The sequence below is a fragment of the Cyclopterus lumpus genome, chromosome 14, assembly GCF_009769545.1.
Source record: "Cyclopterus lumpus isolate fCycLum1 chromosome 14, fCycLum1.pri, whole genome shotgun sequence".
Lineage (NCBI taxonomy): Eukaryota > Metazoa > Chordata > Actinopteri > Perciformes > Cyclopteridae > Cyclopterus > Cyclopterus lumpus.
The window spans coordinates 4,512,131-4,530,282 of NC_046979.1; the positions used below are offsets into that span (position 1 = coordinate 4,512,131).

The window sequence follows — 18,152 nt, forward strand, 5'->3', positions numbered from 1 at the left end:
ACACAGGTTTGTGAGTGAATGTAAAAGTCAAGGATGAAATTTGAGAATTAAAATTAAATGAATTATTGACGAACCGTGACACCGATTTGAATAGAGTACAAAAGCATACAAAATTAGTTAATGTCCACTTCTCAAAAATCACCATGCCAACCACTTTGGCCTTTGCACTGAGCAGACATCCCACGATGCCATCCAACATCATTTTCATTTCTTAAGCCCCAGTGTAAAACGCCACATAAAACTGTCATCCATCCATTCGGACTCAACCGTCTGCTCTCGTCTCCATCGATATCTTAGCCACCTCCAAAAAGTAGGCGCTGCAGGAATCTTATGAAGTTCTTTCCCTGCCTGTCGGTCGGAGGATCCCCCGAGCCACTGATCGAACTGCAATCTCCCTGTTCAAACACAGCTGCATCAATGGGCTTTTATCACACCGCATCCCCCCCCCCCCCCCCTGGATACCAAGATATGCACAGCTGCTGCTCTGTTGCCCAGAAACTGAATGTCATTTCAGGAATACCCCCCATTCCACAAACAGGATAGCATTACAGCCCGAGCCTCCAAACATTACACCCATTTCAGTCGCAGCACTCTATAGTTCTCCCATGCATCCATTTTCTGGGGCCCGGCTCACTAATGACAGTTCAATTGTCATTGAGATGGGATGGAAATAATTACATAATTGCACCTTCCCTAAAAAAGGAGGATCTGGCCGTTATTGAGTTTTTGGTATCATTTTCCCATCACTGGAGACTGACCTAAACCTCTGTTCAATCAATGCATACCGAGTTATGAGCTCTGTAATTTAAAATCACATTATCTTATTGGATGCAGTTCATTTAGTTCGAGTCTCCTACTAAGAAGCCTGCTAACAAGCATTTCTTTTCAATCTGAAGACCAAAAAGCACTCTCGCAGATGCTTCTCCAGGTTTTCAGGCCATCAATTTGAAACCTGTATCATGAGGCGGTTAACATCAACAACATATGTATTTTGTCTTTCTGCAAGATCATGAAAGTATCTGCACATAACTACAATAGAATATTATTAAAACAATTTATGTATAAAGCCATGCCATTGTGGCAAAGTTCATTTCAGTAAATATTGGTTTTCATGCAGGTATTTCATTAAATGTAATACCTTTCCTTAACACTGAAGATCAATTACAATCTCGCCCCCTTAATCCTCTCCCTGCCCACTTCCACTTTCTCGTGGAGGGTTCACCATATTCAGTTCCACGCTAACCCAATTGTCGGGGAGGGGAAGTGGGTTATAAAACCCTCCAACAGCAAGTCTACATCGATGCTGAATTAGCCAGTAGCACTTAGCAGCCACGTGCGACGCCCTTTTGTGTCTTGCAACATTTTTATTTGTCGCACCGGTGCCGACATTGAGCCGGTCCGTCTTCGCGTGTGCATGTGCGGAAGCGCAGCGCACATCACGACCTGAAAACATACCGGTAATTCAAATTTAAGAGAATTACTGAGGGTGCCCAGCCCAGACCCGACATCATCAGCGGACGCAACCGCTCCTTCACCCGTCTCCCATGTTACCGGTAACTTGCCTAATCCAATTCAGTGGGCGTCGGATTATATTCATAAATGTGTGTGTGTGTGTGTGTGTGTGTGTGTGTGTCTCTCATTTTTCCCCCTTTCACGTTCGCAGTAAAACTTCAGTAGTAGGTAAAAACCCTAATTCCAGCATACTTCTGACCCAAAATGGCAGACATGGCCTAATTTGAATCAAAGCAGATGTACCTTTATTCTTAGTTCACATAATGCATTTAACAAATGAACAATGTGGACTGAAAGGGGAACCGTAAAAGTACTATTGCTGCGACACCGTAAGAAATAGAGTGCACTTGAATTATGTGCTAGTGCCCCTAAAGTGTAACCTATGTAAAGAGCTATCCTGGAGCCCTGATGTCACCAAAGAAGATGGAGTTTTATTGTTCTTGCCACTTTGCAAAGATGCCAAAAAGGAAACCGTGGTTACCATCACAGAGAGGGAAATCCTTCCGGAAGCTTGATGCAGTTTTTATAGCCTTCGCCCTTTTTAAAGAAGGATGATTCATTCAGCTGATTGTGATGACAAACGGAGTTCACTCCGTCAAGAGTGGAAGGGTGTCGGGGCCGGATTGAAATCCCTTTTTGCAAAATAGCAATCAAGAAAGAAAGACCACGCTGAGAAAAACAAATGATCGACTAACGGGACATCCTTGCATCTATTGCCATTTTCCCCTTTCTTCCGCCACTACAGTGCTAAGAGACCGACACTCTGAACCCTTCAAAACAGGTACAAATGTTTTAAATAAATGCGGGAGGGCTTGCTGGGGTTCTCTCTTATTAACCTGACAGGTATTTCATATTCTGTGCAGCTCGAGGCTTTTCTGCAAGAGGGAGCTGACATTTAAGGACCTCCAGAGGCACTAAAGCCATTGGGCTAGCAAGAAGAGCCATATCTGTGAATGAACTAATTAAGCTCCTCAATGTCCTCGGCAAAATCGGTGCCCTGAGATTGTTCCCTGCAATAGCAGTAATGAGACAGAAGGGTAAAAACATTGGAGAGAAAAGCTGGGGGATGAGGCTGGGGGGATGCTAGACCTCATCCACAAATGCATAAGGGGCGTGTACAGTTCAGAAAAGAAAGATTACCGAGGAGGCAGGGGTTCAATCCCCTTCTGTTCCTTTCCTCAGCGATTGGAGCGGTTACAATTTGTGAATGCAAGGCCCGTATTTTCTCGTCTTTGTTCTACTACCCTTGGTAAGGCTCATTAAAGTCCGTAAACAATGCGAGATGTGCTCTCTAATGAGCAAATGCTTGTGGTAAAAAGGGGCTCTGTGTCCTCGGGAAGCTGGCCATGTCAGCTCACACTGTATGCAAACCCAGTCTCATGCACCTCAGGACTAACAACCAGGCCATTCAAGCACCAATCGTCTTCATTGTTCCCTCATGTTCTGTACTCCACTTCCCATGGAAATTACCGTTCGCGTTTCCGTCCCGGACGAGGAACGCGAACGAGTCATTTTCGACGACACTCTGGCCGGTGAGAATGTGACACGGTGATTAATGAAGTATTTGAGACTCCCTGCTCCTTCAGGGTTACGTCCAAGGGAGTGGGAGTCGACAAAGTCCCAGGAGGTGTCGCGGCACAAGGTGGCCAACTAAGGGATGTGCTTGGCCGGCTACGAAACCAGACAGTCAGGAACAATGTCGGGCTTTCACTGTGCGAGCGGGCCCGTAACAGAGTCGGCCGTCTGTGAGATGCCGAGGACGAGATTACAGGGGGAAAACAAACGGTGGAAAATGAGAGCATGATGTGGCATTTGGAGTTGCTCTTTCTCACTGACAGTGGGTCAGACATTGATAAGTGATCTACCTATGGCTCACTAGGCATGGTGATTCTGAATAATGAGAGGGGCTACTGTGAGATAAATCATCATGGAATGCAATAGCGGTGTCTGGTTCAAAGAAAAAGTTAGATATTTATCTATTGAAGAAAATAAAATCAATGGCAAGATTAGAGATAGATAATAGAAGTTTAATGAGCCGAGCCCCTGAGCTTTGCTTTTAGGACTGCAATTGTAGTAATCTGGAGGATAATTAATGTCCAACTTGTTCCGTCGCCGACACGTTGGACACATTTTTGTCCTGACTCAACTTTAAGAGATTCCGTCGGCCTGTTGTCGTCTGCGTTGCCATAGCGGCCTCAAACGAAGCGCGTCTGTCACCACAACCTCAGCAGTGTTCGATGGTTATTAATTTGTGCTTTAGAAGTTAACCACCGTGAAACTGTCAGGAAGCATCAGCAAAGCCTAACTTTACTTTGAATGTTCGTCATGGTGACAGCCGTCGAAAGCGATCAAAATGCTCCCGATCTCTGATCTTGCAGCCTTAAGAAACAATATATTATTTTATTGCATCACAGCGAGGATAAACCATTTTTTTATTGAACTCCCACAAACAAACCTAAATAAGTTATTCATAAATCACAAAGTGCCCCTGCATGAATAAAGGAGTAAAGTAAAATACATTAATTAATTCCATTAGTAAATACAAAATATCAACATATAGTAGTGTTCTTTTCTCTTTATTCTTGTCTTTTTTTTAAAAATCAGGATACAATTCACCATGAGCAACATGTTGTCAGCATGTTTTTATCGTTATCTGGGATAAAATCCTATATATCATCACATCCACCGGAATATAATTCATAAAGTGGTGGGGGAGGTTCCTCGTCCCTGGGGGAGGTCCCTGCTGTCGTAAAGGAGCAGCAGGTAATGAAATGGGTTTTTTCTTCAAAACATTATAAGCTAAAGCTCAATTTAAAATGTAGAGGGTTCATCATATTAAGCAGATGCATATAATCAGTAAATGTCAAGCTTTTCTGATATATCTTTAGATATATTGCAGATTACATGAAAATGATAAGAGGGTTACGAAAAACTTCAGAATGATCTTTAATTGGACCAACCTAGACCAAGATCAATGACATTCTGCAGTATGTCGAGGTATATTGATCGTCAAAGGGTTTGAACATTACCATCTTAAAAAATAACTTTGCTTTTGGCCCCAGGGAGACGGTGACTCTTTGAGGCCAGTTCTTTGTCTGAGTGAAGCAATAACTCAGCGAACAAGGTTATTGTAATGCTTGAACAAAGCAGTCAATCTTGGATCTTGGTGTCTACCAACTACATGTGCTCCAAAGCCATTAAAACTCTGGCAAGGCAGCATCAGGTCCACTGAATATCTGAATATGCAACTGGTGAAACATAGGAGAACTAGTACACCTTTTGATAGCTAAATTCTAGACACAATGGAGACATCTCCAAGTCGTGAACCTCATCGTAGACATTATATTTCCTGCTCTGCTGCGACAGTAATACGTGTACACCAATACACAACTAACAAAACCCTGTATATGTTAAGTGCATTTCCCAAATATTCTGCCACCAGTTTGCAATTATGTCACCCATTCCTGTTAAAAAACTAAAAACTCTTAAAAATCTAGTCTGCATTTCTGATACCAGTGCAGTGATCTGTGCAAACCTATCGCTGCCCATAACTGAACAATTCCGCAAGACCCCAGATGTTCTTTATAATGACGATTGTTTTGAATGCATGTGGCAGCGGTCCGTCTACTGCTCCATTAGCATGTGACAACTGCAGCACGGAAACATTTTAATTGAGGCAACAAAACCATGGGAGAGGCTTTAGGGTCAGGAGGCAGGACCTGGATCTCCAGAAGGGGATGGGCAGCTTAATCTATATCCTACTGTATATGCAACAGTATTTTTTTTTTGCCTTAGGCATACTTAAAAATAGTGTGGATACAAAAATGCTAATGAAGTATCTGACCCCACTAAGTTTACTTAGTTGATTTAGTGCGACACGACAGCAAGTTGTATCCCGAGACATTTTATTCTGCCGAAATGATGCGTGTCGAGAAACAGCCATAAATAACCCTTTATTCTTTCTTCAAAGACATTAATACTAAAGTTATTTGTAGAATTGTTGTATTAAGTGCAGCCTCAATGAGGTGAGACAGAGTTCAAACCCTTTTCTAGCGATCATTTTCCAGGACATTTTCTAGATAGACAGGGATCAGAACATACGCTAAAATATTCCTCTGTAGAAGTCTGATTTTTTTACTTTAATATTGCATTTATTCTCCCATCCGTGAGAGAAAAAAAACCCAACAGTTGATTTCACAGCTAGCTACAAGTGGTATTCGTGTCATAACAGAAGGTATCTGCCGTATAACACAACACTATTAGCTCTTTGTCCACGATACAAGAGAAAATAAATCACTAAACTCTTACTTAAACTTACAGGCCAATTTGGCTTTTCCAAATGATCCAGCCGTGTAACTACCCAGTCATGAAATTATATTGCACACTATAAGATCATCCTCACCCCGGGAATATGCATGTGTATTATTGGTTTATCAGAGTGGCATTCGACAATGCAACAGACGTAACCCCCACAGAACATAGCAGAGCCCATTTAAAATAAATAGAACATATTGCAATGCACAATCCACCATATCGCACTCCAGGATTCTCTCTTTCTAATGATATATATATATATATATATATATATATATATATATATATATATATATATATATATATATATATATATATATATATATATATATATATATATATACATATATATATATATATTGATAATTGAGTGACAAAAAAAAAAAGAGTTTTCATTATATAACAGCAAAAGTAGTCAATAGAAGTAATGCATGTAATGCATCAAAGAAAATGATAAAAGGGTAAATCCCTTCCACTTTTCTAATTCAAAGAAATGCTCCCACTAAGCTTTGTTATGGCTATATTATTTATATATATTTATGTATTTATTACTTTAAGTTAAACGTTCTGTGATCCAGATTTATCCATTTAGGTTTGGGCTTTTTCCTGCTCCAAACTATTGTTATTTTATTACATCCGTTTACCTCTCAAGCGAAAGCATAAGACGCCATCTGCATTTCAACCATGAGGGGAAAGTTAGACGCGTCTTCAGGGGGGTGAAAGTAAGCGCTGCCAACATGAAATGAAAAATGTAAAAAGACTTCAGAGAGCTTAGTTGAGAGTTTATTGATTTGTTAATGCTTTTCAAGGGAGTGCATTTTGTGCATAAAGCAAAAGATACCGTAAGGCAACGAGTGAAGGCTGCAGATTTGCAGAATTTCTTATTCACAAATGCATACGCCAGGAATTCCGCATTTTGAATTTGGAGCATTTTTACAGTAAATTGTGCAGCACAAAACACTGCAAGCTGCCAAATAAAATGGAGGACGACCAACCAAACGACGGTGCCAAGACTGGAGTGACAAAAAGTCTTTATCGTCAACATTCAGGTATCAAAGTCAAAGTCTCATTGTATCCATTTTCTTATGCGAGCATAATAAGTAGAGCGAAAATAATTACACAGCTACAGAACTTTGCAGTAACGGTGGCTTATTAAAAGCAGCAGAGCAGTGTGTTATGCAGATAAAAAAAATGAGACAGCTGTCAATCAGGAGAGTGGCTATTCATGCCAGAGGCATAAATCAGGCCACGACACACAAGCTAACATTTATGCTCCTTTTTTTACAACAGAACGTCAGCGCATCGTCTTATTTTTAGACGTCATTTTTGCATTTCGGGCAAAGATCGCTCCTTCCGTGACATCTGAGGTCTCGTGTCAATCCATTTCATTTAGGAAGAAAACTATTAAAAGAAAGGCTCAAAGAAAATGTTTTAGAGCTGCAAGGGGGAAGAAGACATGCTACAGCCATGGAGTAAGAAGACAACTAAACATTGTGTGAAGTCATCCTGAACAACACGCTCTTTCTTTAATTAAAATCATGGAATGAAGGTCCAGAAGACATCCGTCCACGCCTCAACACCCTCACTGGGCTCCGGGAGCTTTACTACATGAAATGGGGCTCCAGCGACAGAAAGGGAAACAATGAATCCAGAGGTTAGAGGGAGCCATGCCGACCTCAGTGGCTCCTCCCTGACGACACTTTGCATTGTGTCCCGCCTCCATCCTCCTCCTCCTCCTCCTCCTCCTCCTCCTCCTCCTCCTCCTCCTCCTCCTCCTCCTCCTCCTCCTCCACCTCCACCTTTTGTCTGCCTCCCTGGCACACAGTGAGCCACTCCTGGCGCTCCCCCCCCCCCCCTTTCGACAATGCAGTTAGTGTGAAAGCCTAATAAATTACGGACCTCTCCTGATCTCATCAAACGCTGCAGCCTGACCATAAACGCATAATGGAAAAGACCCCTAAGAGGGGGTCAGTGTCGGGTCAAATCGCTGCGACTGTCTTAAAATTTCAAAAATGAAATGGGCTGAGATTTCTTCATTTTGATATCGAAAAAAAAAAAAAAGGGAGCGGCCTTTTCCTGTTTGCCTGTCTCATAGAAATGTTATTGCACATTTTAGGCGATATGTTACATTGAGGCTTTTGGAATATGCATGTTACATTTTATGAAAGCATGGAATTATACTTTATTTTTACTTACCTAGTAGACAAGGTATAAATACTCCATATTCTTTTCCACAGTTTGTGTAAACGGTTGCCACATTGAATGCACATCATCTTATTCTGTGCACGCAATTAGAAGATAAATTAACCTATAATAACATGCTTGATATAGAAATGATTTTGCTTGGTTCCTCAATCTGTTCAAACAGACTCCCACATCAATACGCGTGTGCCACCATATGACACCCAAGAGGCTCGGTACAATACTCTCAATTATTTAAAAAACGTGGATTATTACGTGGATTTTAATTTGTAATTCGTGCAAAATTGGTCCCACTCTATTACAACGGGAGGGAAATTGTACATTTCTCTATCCTAGCATATCATTTATATAAAATAGTATATCCAAGATCATTTTCAACTTAGTTTGGAGTATTGCTTATTTTATTCCCTTGCAACGTTTCACAATGCATGAATAATTACCAACTAAAACACCGTAATAACATATTATTATTAAGCTACAAAAGGTGCATTTAGTTGTTCCTCCAATGGAGGGATAGAGGTTTGATACCGCGCCCCCTTCCTGTGTGTTCAAGTCCACTTGGCAACAGCCACTCCCTCTCTGCACCTTGATGGTGTTATCCTGCAACCACCTGCTCCCAGCACAACACAACAACACCATCCATTTTGATCAGTCTGACCTCATCAATGTTCACATGCGACTTCCACGCAGGCAGCAGCAGCAGAGGGCTCTGCTCATGTGCAGCGCTCATATTAGATTGTGGGCAAGATCCTACCAGCTAATTAGATGATCTTTGACGTTCCGGTTTGATCAAACGCTCCACAGAGTCTCCTGAGCTGCAGCCGCTGTCAAAATCAACAGCTCCGAGACGCTTCCCTCGTTTCCATAGCATTACCTCACAGTCAATTTCACACTAATGTACACAGAGAGGACTGAATACGGTGAATGTTTGTGTTACTATTCAAATCAGATGTTTGTCTTTCAAAAGCTGAATTCACGACTCGGTCTTGAGTCACGCTCAGCAAGGCTGCATTTAAAAAAAAAAAAAAAATTTAAAAAAAAGAAGCTGCACAAGACTTGAACAACAATTGGGATCTCAGCTTCCACGGGACTTTTTTTTTTTTTTTTAAGTGGCCGCAGTTTTATTCGAGATTAGAAAAAAAAACTAGGGACATGAGTTTGTGTCACCTGAAATGAAGTCATACTGGGCTTTTTTTGCTGGCGTGGCCCAAAAAAAACAACAACAAAAAACACCACGAACACACAGAGGACGCTCGTCTCAAGAATGTGCTCGCTAACAATGATGCCAATTTAGAAAGTGAAAACAAGTCCACGGAATACTGCGCAGGCTGCACATCTCGCCTTGTTCCCCATCTCCCAGAAGACGCACTTGTTTTCCTTCCACGTTTCTTTTTTCTTTTTTTTGCTGAGGCTGAGGCACCTTGGAGGAAGCCAGCTGACTACCATTGCTAGGCATTACATCATGATGGTGAGTCACTCCAGCTGGGATTAAGTCAGGACTCTACGCAGAGCCAAATGCACCGCGGCCGAGCCTCTCCGGCGACAGCTCGGCACAAAAAAGGTAAAAAGTGAGGTCGATGATTTGCGAGGAAGCCTCGTCTGTCGTTATGCTCTCGCGGATATAAACGCTGTTTAACACAGAGGCAGACAATAATCCTCATGTTGGTTCTCTGAGCCTCCGGCGGTTAAATTGTGTCGGACAACTCCAGCTCAGGTAAGACTGCGCAAGGTGCCAAGACATCAGCGGCAAGTGATACTGAAAGGATGCAGAGTTGTAAAAGGAGAACAAAAACACAAAAGTAGTGCGCACAAAAACACAAAAGTAGTGCGCACAAAAACACTGCACGCATGCCCCCGACACACTTAGCCTGAATATCAGTGGTGGCCAGCAGATAGAGCTTTATTACAAGTCAACACGCCTGTTGACACAATGGGAATGCGAATTAGTATAATTACGCGGTACTATTCATACATTAGCAGGATTAGACTTTGAATATACATTTAAATGCAAAACAACACACAACCTTAGAGTGCCCGGCCCTAATGGCTATTATCTCAGCTGTTTGTGAAACACAAGGGCAGACGATGTATCTGCTGATACAAGCTTATCGCCCATGAGTTGAATGAATTGGCATCTGATGAACACACACACACACACACACACACACTGTAGGGCCATTATTTAAATAAATCTTTCCACTATATGTTGACTAAAACGAACTTCAAGCACCACGTAAAGTAGGCCAAACTCGCCCTGAACCTCCTCTGTAAATAATTGCCCCCGATGGGTCCCGCCAAGCTCAGGTCGGGTATCCACACTCTGCTACCAGTCGCTGCCTTTTTGCCGTGCGTTTTGCTTTAAATGTCTTTTCTATTTGTGTCAGCAGCAGCTTCCACTTGGGCGCGGAGTATAAATAGTGTGCATTCAACATGGACCAGCAATATGCACTTCATTGCTTCTCTTTGCTACCCCACCCCCACCCCCCCCCAATCTAAGGCAAGCAAAACAAAACGAAAACACAGGGATAAATCAGCCAATTAAAAAGGGGAAACATTATTTTTTTGTTTTTAAAAGTTGGGCCGAGTGAAGATGGTGGCGTGAAGGAATGGGGGCCCCTCGTAAAAAAAAATAGTAAGCGCCTCGAGCAAAGCAAAAAAAGTCGCTGAGAAAATGCATTTTAGATTTAAAACGGAGAGACACAATTACAAAGCATTGTGTGGAAAACAAGAGCAAGCATTCTCCCTGTGGACAACAGGTGTGCCAGAAAATGAGCCTGCCTCTCCAGGTGGTTTGAAAAACAGGATTTCAGAGTCGAAACCTCCCCCCTCCTCGAAGACAAATAAAACAGGTGTGATTCCGGCTCGGCGACTGAAACCCTGGAACAAACTGCCTTATGCCGTCTTACACTTTCACTTCAAGTGAGTCCTTAAGCGGCAGCAAAGAAGCCAAAAACAATACAGAACTGGCACTCTGTACAAGAACTGTGTTGACAATTACGTTGCCAGCAAGTCAGTGTAACCGATGCACCCTAAAGACAGATAATGGCGCCCAAATAGGTCCACAGGCGGTGACTAAAGTTGCACTTTCCATGCAGTCCTGCTAAATAGCGTGCAGCGGCGTCGGCTTCCTGATCCGCCGATGCCGCATGCTACTCCGTACAAATAAATCCATTTGTTTGGAGGGTGCACTTTTGCCGTCGGCGTTTTTATTAGACGTTAAAAAGCAACCAAAAAGGCCACGAATTGGTTGGCAATTTCTCAAAAAAAAAAAAGAAAAGATGGCCGCCGTGAGCAAACCGTCGTGCCCCGCGTTGTTTTCCACGGGCTCAAAAAAACGGCCGATGACAGCAAGAGTGGATCGACACTGGGTGCAATGCGCCCGGGTGTTCACGTGTGGCGTTGGCTGGAATTGTGGTCGTCGTGGGCCAAAATGCCCCGTCAAAAAGTTGACCCCCGTGACCCCGTTGTTAACGCTAGTGGAAAAAGTCTTGTGGGATCACCACAATCATTGACTTCTTCACATATCGGCACGCCAGACGTGCCGAGAGGTACAGTAGCCGGTGATGGGCCGAACATGGAAGAGGGGTGAAGGGTGTTTTTTTCGATGAGTTGATTTACCGCGGAGTTCACATATCGGCTTACATAACCATAGGCAGTAGGTGGATGGTTAAGTGACTTCAATTACAACAAAAAAATCGACAAGTGACATGAATGATATTGCTAAGGACAATGAAGCAAAACCTCCCACTTCCTGCACTTACAAAAAGGAAACATTGCCCTCGATTCATCATTAGCAATGCAAATACCTCTGTGCTGTCATGTGTGCATGTAATCCCTGATAAGGTTGCTGCAGCCACACATCATATTTTTTTTTATATTGAGGTATTGTCTCTCCAAGCGTGTCTAAATGTTTGCCGTGTGCTTGAAAACAGGTGAACCGTTCAGTGAAAGGAATGTAACGGCGTGGCTTTATTCTCACTGGAGTGTCGCGACAACTCGGAAGCCTGTTTGACTTTCACAGACAGAAACACCATCTGTCCACCAGTGTAGTCCTGAGGGAAGTAAGTTAGAGTAGGGACAGGCTATAAATAACACTGGGCCCCATGCGAACAGCGAGGAGAACTGGAACATCGATTCAAACAGGATCTATTCCAAATCATTTTTTTTTTTAAAAGATCTTTGCTTGTAGTTCGGGACGTCACGCGGTAAAGTAGTCCTTCGTCACCTTGTGCATCCTCACCACACTTTGGCAGCTTCACTAAAACGGAGCTCGGAAAAAAATGTTTTGTATAATAAAAAATGTTTAAAAAAAAAAAAAGCAAATGCTGCCAAAGCAGAGAACCTGGTGCTGTGAGGATTTAAAAAAATAAAAATAAAAAAAGGACTGAAAGATTGGCAAAGTGAAACAGCAAACAACTGCCCATACGCCATCACCTTCCATACTTCTTCAGGACCAGCGTGGCCGGAGATGTTTACCTTGTTTTACCTTACCTTGTATCACTAGGAGGTTTCTAAAAACAAACACAAAAGGACTTCCATAAATGAGCACTGCATTCAATTGGGTTGTGCAAACCCTTAATAATCAAATGAAGTTTGTAAAAGACTAAGCAGACTTCAGCTACTTAACATGGCTCACGGTGTCTCTCAACGTTAAATGACCTATTTGATCGCATGACATTATCTTTAGACGGGTCATTTGTCAACAAGCTTGGTTGTTGGTAATTGTAAAAAAAAAAAAACTGTCAGCACATTTAAAAAAAAAAAAAATTAAAAAAAGATACCTTTTTGTAATTGTGTTTTATGCCACTTGCATTGATACATGTTGCAACAGAAAATGAAGTTTTCACTTACTTTAGTGTTCGAGTGGCATGAGCATAATGCAACTCAAAGAGAGTGTTGATTACTAATCGTGCCTCTACGTGCACAATGGGTTGTGTAATGCATTGCTGTGAATATTGGGGGCATTGGGAGAGGGGGGGGGCATCTCCTTCCCCACATTCAATTCTCTATAGGACGCCGTCCTTGCTCACACAATGCAAATCACTGGCCTCTATTCATGCACTTATTAATATGCAAAGACAGCCCGTCCTCATCTAACAGTCAGGAGAGAAGAAATATGAAAAGCCATTTCAAAGAGTCATTTTTGAACTCATCTTTTTGATTCAGCATCAAGAAGCACTGGGAGATGATACGAATGTATGGATGGTGGCATCAAAATCCACGGCCCCATGTTTCATTCACATTTTTGATCATTTGAGTTTGACCTGGATAAAGAAGTTCTACCCACAGATCTGCAAACAGCCACTAGCCACATTATGACTGCTCTGTGTGCATTATGTTCTACGCCCCGCTATTTATTTTGAAAGTATTAAAATAAAATAAAAATCGGGGATTATAACGGAAAATACGTATAAAATAACCATAGTTTTAAACAAGGACGATAAATTGACTGAGGAGAATAGGAAGAAAAATTAATACGGACTAAACTTGTAATTATGACTCGATCAGAAATCTCTTCTTGATGCTGGTTTCGGCTCATATAACTACTGTACAGCAGTAGTAGTCGGTCGCAGTATATGTCTGAATATGAGCCGAGTTCAAAGTGGGTTCTGTAATATGAGCAGCGCCTCCACTGATGAGAATTTGATCAACATAAGCTGCAATAAATTGGTACAAAATGTGAACGTCACTTTGGATGATCGTGTTGCCGCTACAGAGCAAAGTGCCAGTTTTATTCTGAGAGCAGACTTAAAAACGCCTTATAATTTTCCCTTGTTTGGCTGCTTTTTCCAGTGAGAGTCAAAAATAGTCTGTATTATTTTCATAGTGGCTTTGAACTCACCACAGCAGTTAAAGTCCCATATGTGAGCCATTTAGAAATTGTGTTGTTTTTTTTTTTCTCTCTGAATTTCAAGTTTAACTTTTTTTTTTTTTTTTTTTGAAGTTCAGCTCTATGCACCAAAATAAAAACTAGAGGATCATTAAATAACCTCCACAGTTCACGTTGTCTTAAGATCAAAAAGCACGCGGATGGGCTTCGCTTTTGAACTCGGCATCTAGACTTAAAAAAAAAATAAAAAAACGGGGATGCCTGGCGTAGGAGCAGAAACTTGGCGTTCGGATCCGACGAAGCACGAGAAGGCTGCATTGGGCGAGGGTCTTGTTTCAGTTACCAACGACGAGGACTAATACCATGTTGAGGAAGTCCAGTCTGAGTAATAGTCTCATGACTCTGAAAGACACTCAGACCCCGAAGCGCCGCTGAATACAGGCCACGAGGGACCAGAGAAAGTCTTCGTCGTCTCACACTCACACGGTTTTTGTTTGAGGCAACAATTAGTTGATTTATAAAACTGAGTTCCTCCACAAAGAGTCACACAAAAAGCACCACTTTATAAACCTTTTGTTTACCAGAACGCTGTCAATAAGTTCCTTGGAGATAAAAGTAGTAATTCAGCGGGAAAGGCACATCAAAGCGCGACATTTGCCGGGGGGGGGGGGGGGGGGGGGGGGGGCGTCTGAAGATACGCTGCTTTATGAATGCCATCGAGGAAGGATTTTACAACGCGGAAACATCATCACAGTGAAAATAACGACATCCACCCACCTCGACATCTGAATCCACCTCGACGCCGAATCACACAACTCATGTGGACACAATCACATTTCAGGCATTAGCAAACCTTTAACTGATCACTCCCCCCCCCCTCCCCCCTCCCCCTTCAAGGGTGCCACTCACTTTAAGGCGACAACAGGTGTGACAAATTGTTTTGCGTCTTATTAGCCTCCACCAACACCTCTCCACACTCTTGTCAGGTTGCAGAATGATGCCTTATGGATATGGTCGATCCCTCCAATAGCACAAGGTCAGGACTGGTAATAAAACACGGGACTCAATCCATCCGGCTGCAGACGGACCGCGACAAGAAAGGCCACACTCTTGTCTCCACCTCTAATAATCATAATCCATCTAATCTGGCCTTTTATTCAATCGCTTGTTTTTGAAGGCGTATCTTAATGTTTGTGACTGGACTCAAAATGTAATTTCCATTGAACTGGAACAGGAACTGGAAATCAATGAATGTAATTAAATGGCTCAGCCTTCCTAACTGTGCGATACCGTCATTGGCCTTTTTAATAACCCCCCCCCCCCTGCGCCTATCAAATAATGTGATCAATTTCTTTGAATCTTTCTTCTATCGCGAAAAAGAGCAGAGTCGAGGCTCAGTTGTCTTAATTGTCTCCCTTTTTTGGTTCCTTTTGACTTTGCCTTTTTTCGTACGAGGTGCTGAGAATTGCGGGGGTGGCAGAATATTTCAGCAGGATTGCGAATCATAGGAGGGTGAAGAAGAAGAAGAAGAAGAAGAAGAAAAAACGACATCCCACGTGCATTTGGTACAGTGACAGAGGTTCAGACAGTGTGTTTGTGTGGAAGGTGGCAGGCAAGAAAGTGTTGATTTGAAAATACCTTGAGAATATTGTAAAAAACTGTGAAACTAAACAAAAAAGCGGGTGTTTAGCCAATGTGTGCGTGTGTGTGTGTGTGTGTGTGTGTGTGTGTGTGTGTGTGTGCGTGTGTGTCTGGTCGGGTCACACAGATCGACACGTGTCCTGCACACATAACACATTCGATCCTGGCCAAGACAACAAATCACAAATACCGCACCGTTCAATAGTTTGTCCACCAGAGGGTACTGACATGTTTATTTGTAAACACTTAAAAGATGTCAAGCTCAATAGGCGTTGTGTCATATCTTGGTCACAACACGTTCATAACAAATGGGCCCTTGGTCTATCATCCATCCAGCTGTCTATTGTATATTTAACTCAAATACGTAAATCAGCATCAAAATAACAGTCAGGGTTTTTTTTTTTTTTCAGACAAAACTAAGACTGAAGGTAAAAAAATAGGAAATTAATAAAAGAAAGAAAGAAAAAAAAGAAAAAAAACTGCTGACATTTAGAATTTGGAGGAAGAATGGTGAAAACTAAGCCTGAAGTTAGAATAATTACTATTAAATCAAAAACTATTCTTCCCCTCTCCGAGGACCCTTGGGGGGGGGGGGGGGGGTCCTCAAACGCCACTTGGAGCACACAGTTGCAGTCTAAAGAAAGAGGGGCAGATGCAGGGAGGGGACCGAGGATGTGAGAAATGGGAGGGGGGGGTTAGGGGGTAATGGGTACCGCCTCCCCCCCCCCCCCCCCCCCTGTATAACCATGGGAGCGCTGGGATTGGATTCTATTGTATACATTGAATGAACTATTCAGTCGCCCTCAATGGATGACGAATTCCCTCCCAGCCAACCAACCAAATAAAAAAACAGACGGTCAAATCAGTCAACGTCGTTTTGCGCCTAAAAACGCACTGCGCTATGAAGTTGGAAACTCCGCTGTTCTTATTTAGCGAGAAAAAACGGAGGTTATGTCACATTATTGAGGTCAGGAAGCCGGTAACCTATCCACGGTCAGACTGGTGGCACACTGTAAAACCCCACGCTGACACACACGCAGCAGAACAACGCGCTCCGTGCCAGAGAGAGAGAGAGAGAGAGAGAGAGAGAGAGAGAGAGAGAGAGAGAGATGGCCGCATCTAATCCGTCCTCGGAATAGAGTTCATGCGCGTGCATGCTTGTGAGAAACACATTTTTTTTTAAAATTTGGCCTCAGATCAACAACAACAACACACATATATATATATATATATATATATATATATATATATATATATATATATATATATATATATGTCCCACGGAGCGGGTCGTCGTCCCCCCCCCCCCCCCCCCCCCCCCCCCCCCCCCCCCCCCAGTCCGACTGCATCTCCCTCGCGGAGAGCCGGCGACGCATCCGGACACCGCGTCCCCCTCCGTGCGTCACGGCTGACACCGCCGAGGTGAGAGAGCCGCGGTGGACTTTCGAGCGAGCCGTTGAGTTTGAGGCTTTATTTTGGACATTTGAAGCGTAAAAAACGGCGGCTTGTATAGGCAGCCAGGCTCGAGGAAGGAGGGGGGGGGGGGGGGGCACAGAAGCGTCCCCCGCAGCACCACCAGTCCTCATCTCAGCCGGCATCCACGGACCTTTTAACACGCACCCGTCTCAGGCGGATAAAAATACACAACAATATTTATTTATTTTTTAAACGCAGCACGTGTGGGTCATGTTTGAAAAAAATAAAAAAATGAAGCAAAGCGCCAATGTGCCTTTTACTCGGGGTGCTAAAGCCTATGGGATGGCACGCTCCTCTGTGATGCGCGGAGATATTCAAAACTGCGCCGAAGCCAATAACGGCTCCTGATGCCCAACAATATAAATTATATATATATATATATATATATATATATATATATATATATATATATATTGTCTAGAAAGGCGTCGCGGGTCGGTACCCCACGCAGTCTGCAGCTCAATCGAGCGGCGAGCCCCTCTCACTTGTCGGGAGAAACTTTTGGTACAATCGTGGTCCACCGATTTGCGCAGAGGCACCAGCTCTAACCTGACGCCGGAGTCCGGAGTCCGGAGTCCGGAGTCCGGGTACGAGGAGGATGCTGCTCCGCGTTCAGCACCATGGATAAACATTATGGGGATGATCAATATATAAAAAAAAATTTAAAACACACGCACACACAGCCTCTCACCTGCACAGACAGCGAAGAGCAATCCCCAGATGAGGTCCCGTATTTGAAGCATTGTAATGTGTCACAGATATTCTCCTTGAAGAGCAGGCGCACTTTTAAAAACAAGCCGGGGTGTCTCTGCCTGGGAGGGAAAGAAGAGCGCGAGAGCCGTTCCAGGGACGACTGCTACCGGACGGAATTTTGGTCCTTGTCGCTACCCGTGTTCACGGCACAATGAGTGACAAGCAGCAGCCGTAGCACGCACTCAGACACACGCACTCAGACACACGCACACACTCGCATGCACTCAACAGATACTAACACGAATTACTCCGCCGGATAGGCAGTACCCCCGCGCGCGCGCCCATACACATGCACAGACACACACACGCGCAAGGGGGCGGGCTGAGGTGAATGCAGAAACAAAGTAGTGCGCAGAGCTGACAGCGTAGACAGCAGATGGTCACCAGGGGCTCTAATTCGGATTACTGAGTTTACAAACCAGCT

At 43.3% G+C, this 18,152-nt stretch overlaps 1 protein-coding gene across 1 annotated transcript in view; it reads right to left on the bottom strand.

Moving 5' to 3' along the window:
* The window catches only part of ncam1a (neural cell adhesion molecule 1a), a 215,848-nt gene extending 198,006 nt beyond the window's left edge, over positions 1–17,842 (bottom strand). Inside the window, exon 1 of the mRNA XM_034550863.1 lies at positions 17,667–17,842. Coding sequence (XP_034406754.1) covers positions 17,667–17,718 — 52 coding nt within the window. The 5' untranslated portion in view covers positions 17,719–17,842. The remainder of the gene's footprint in view (positions 1–17,666) is intronic.
* Positions 17,843–18,152: the final 310 nt, after the last annotated feature.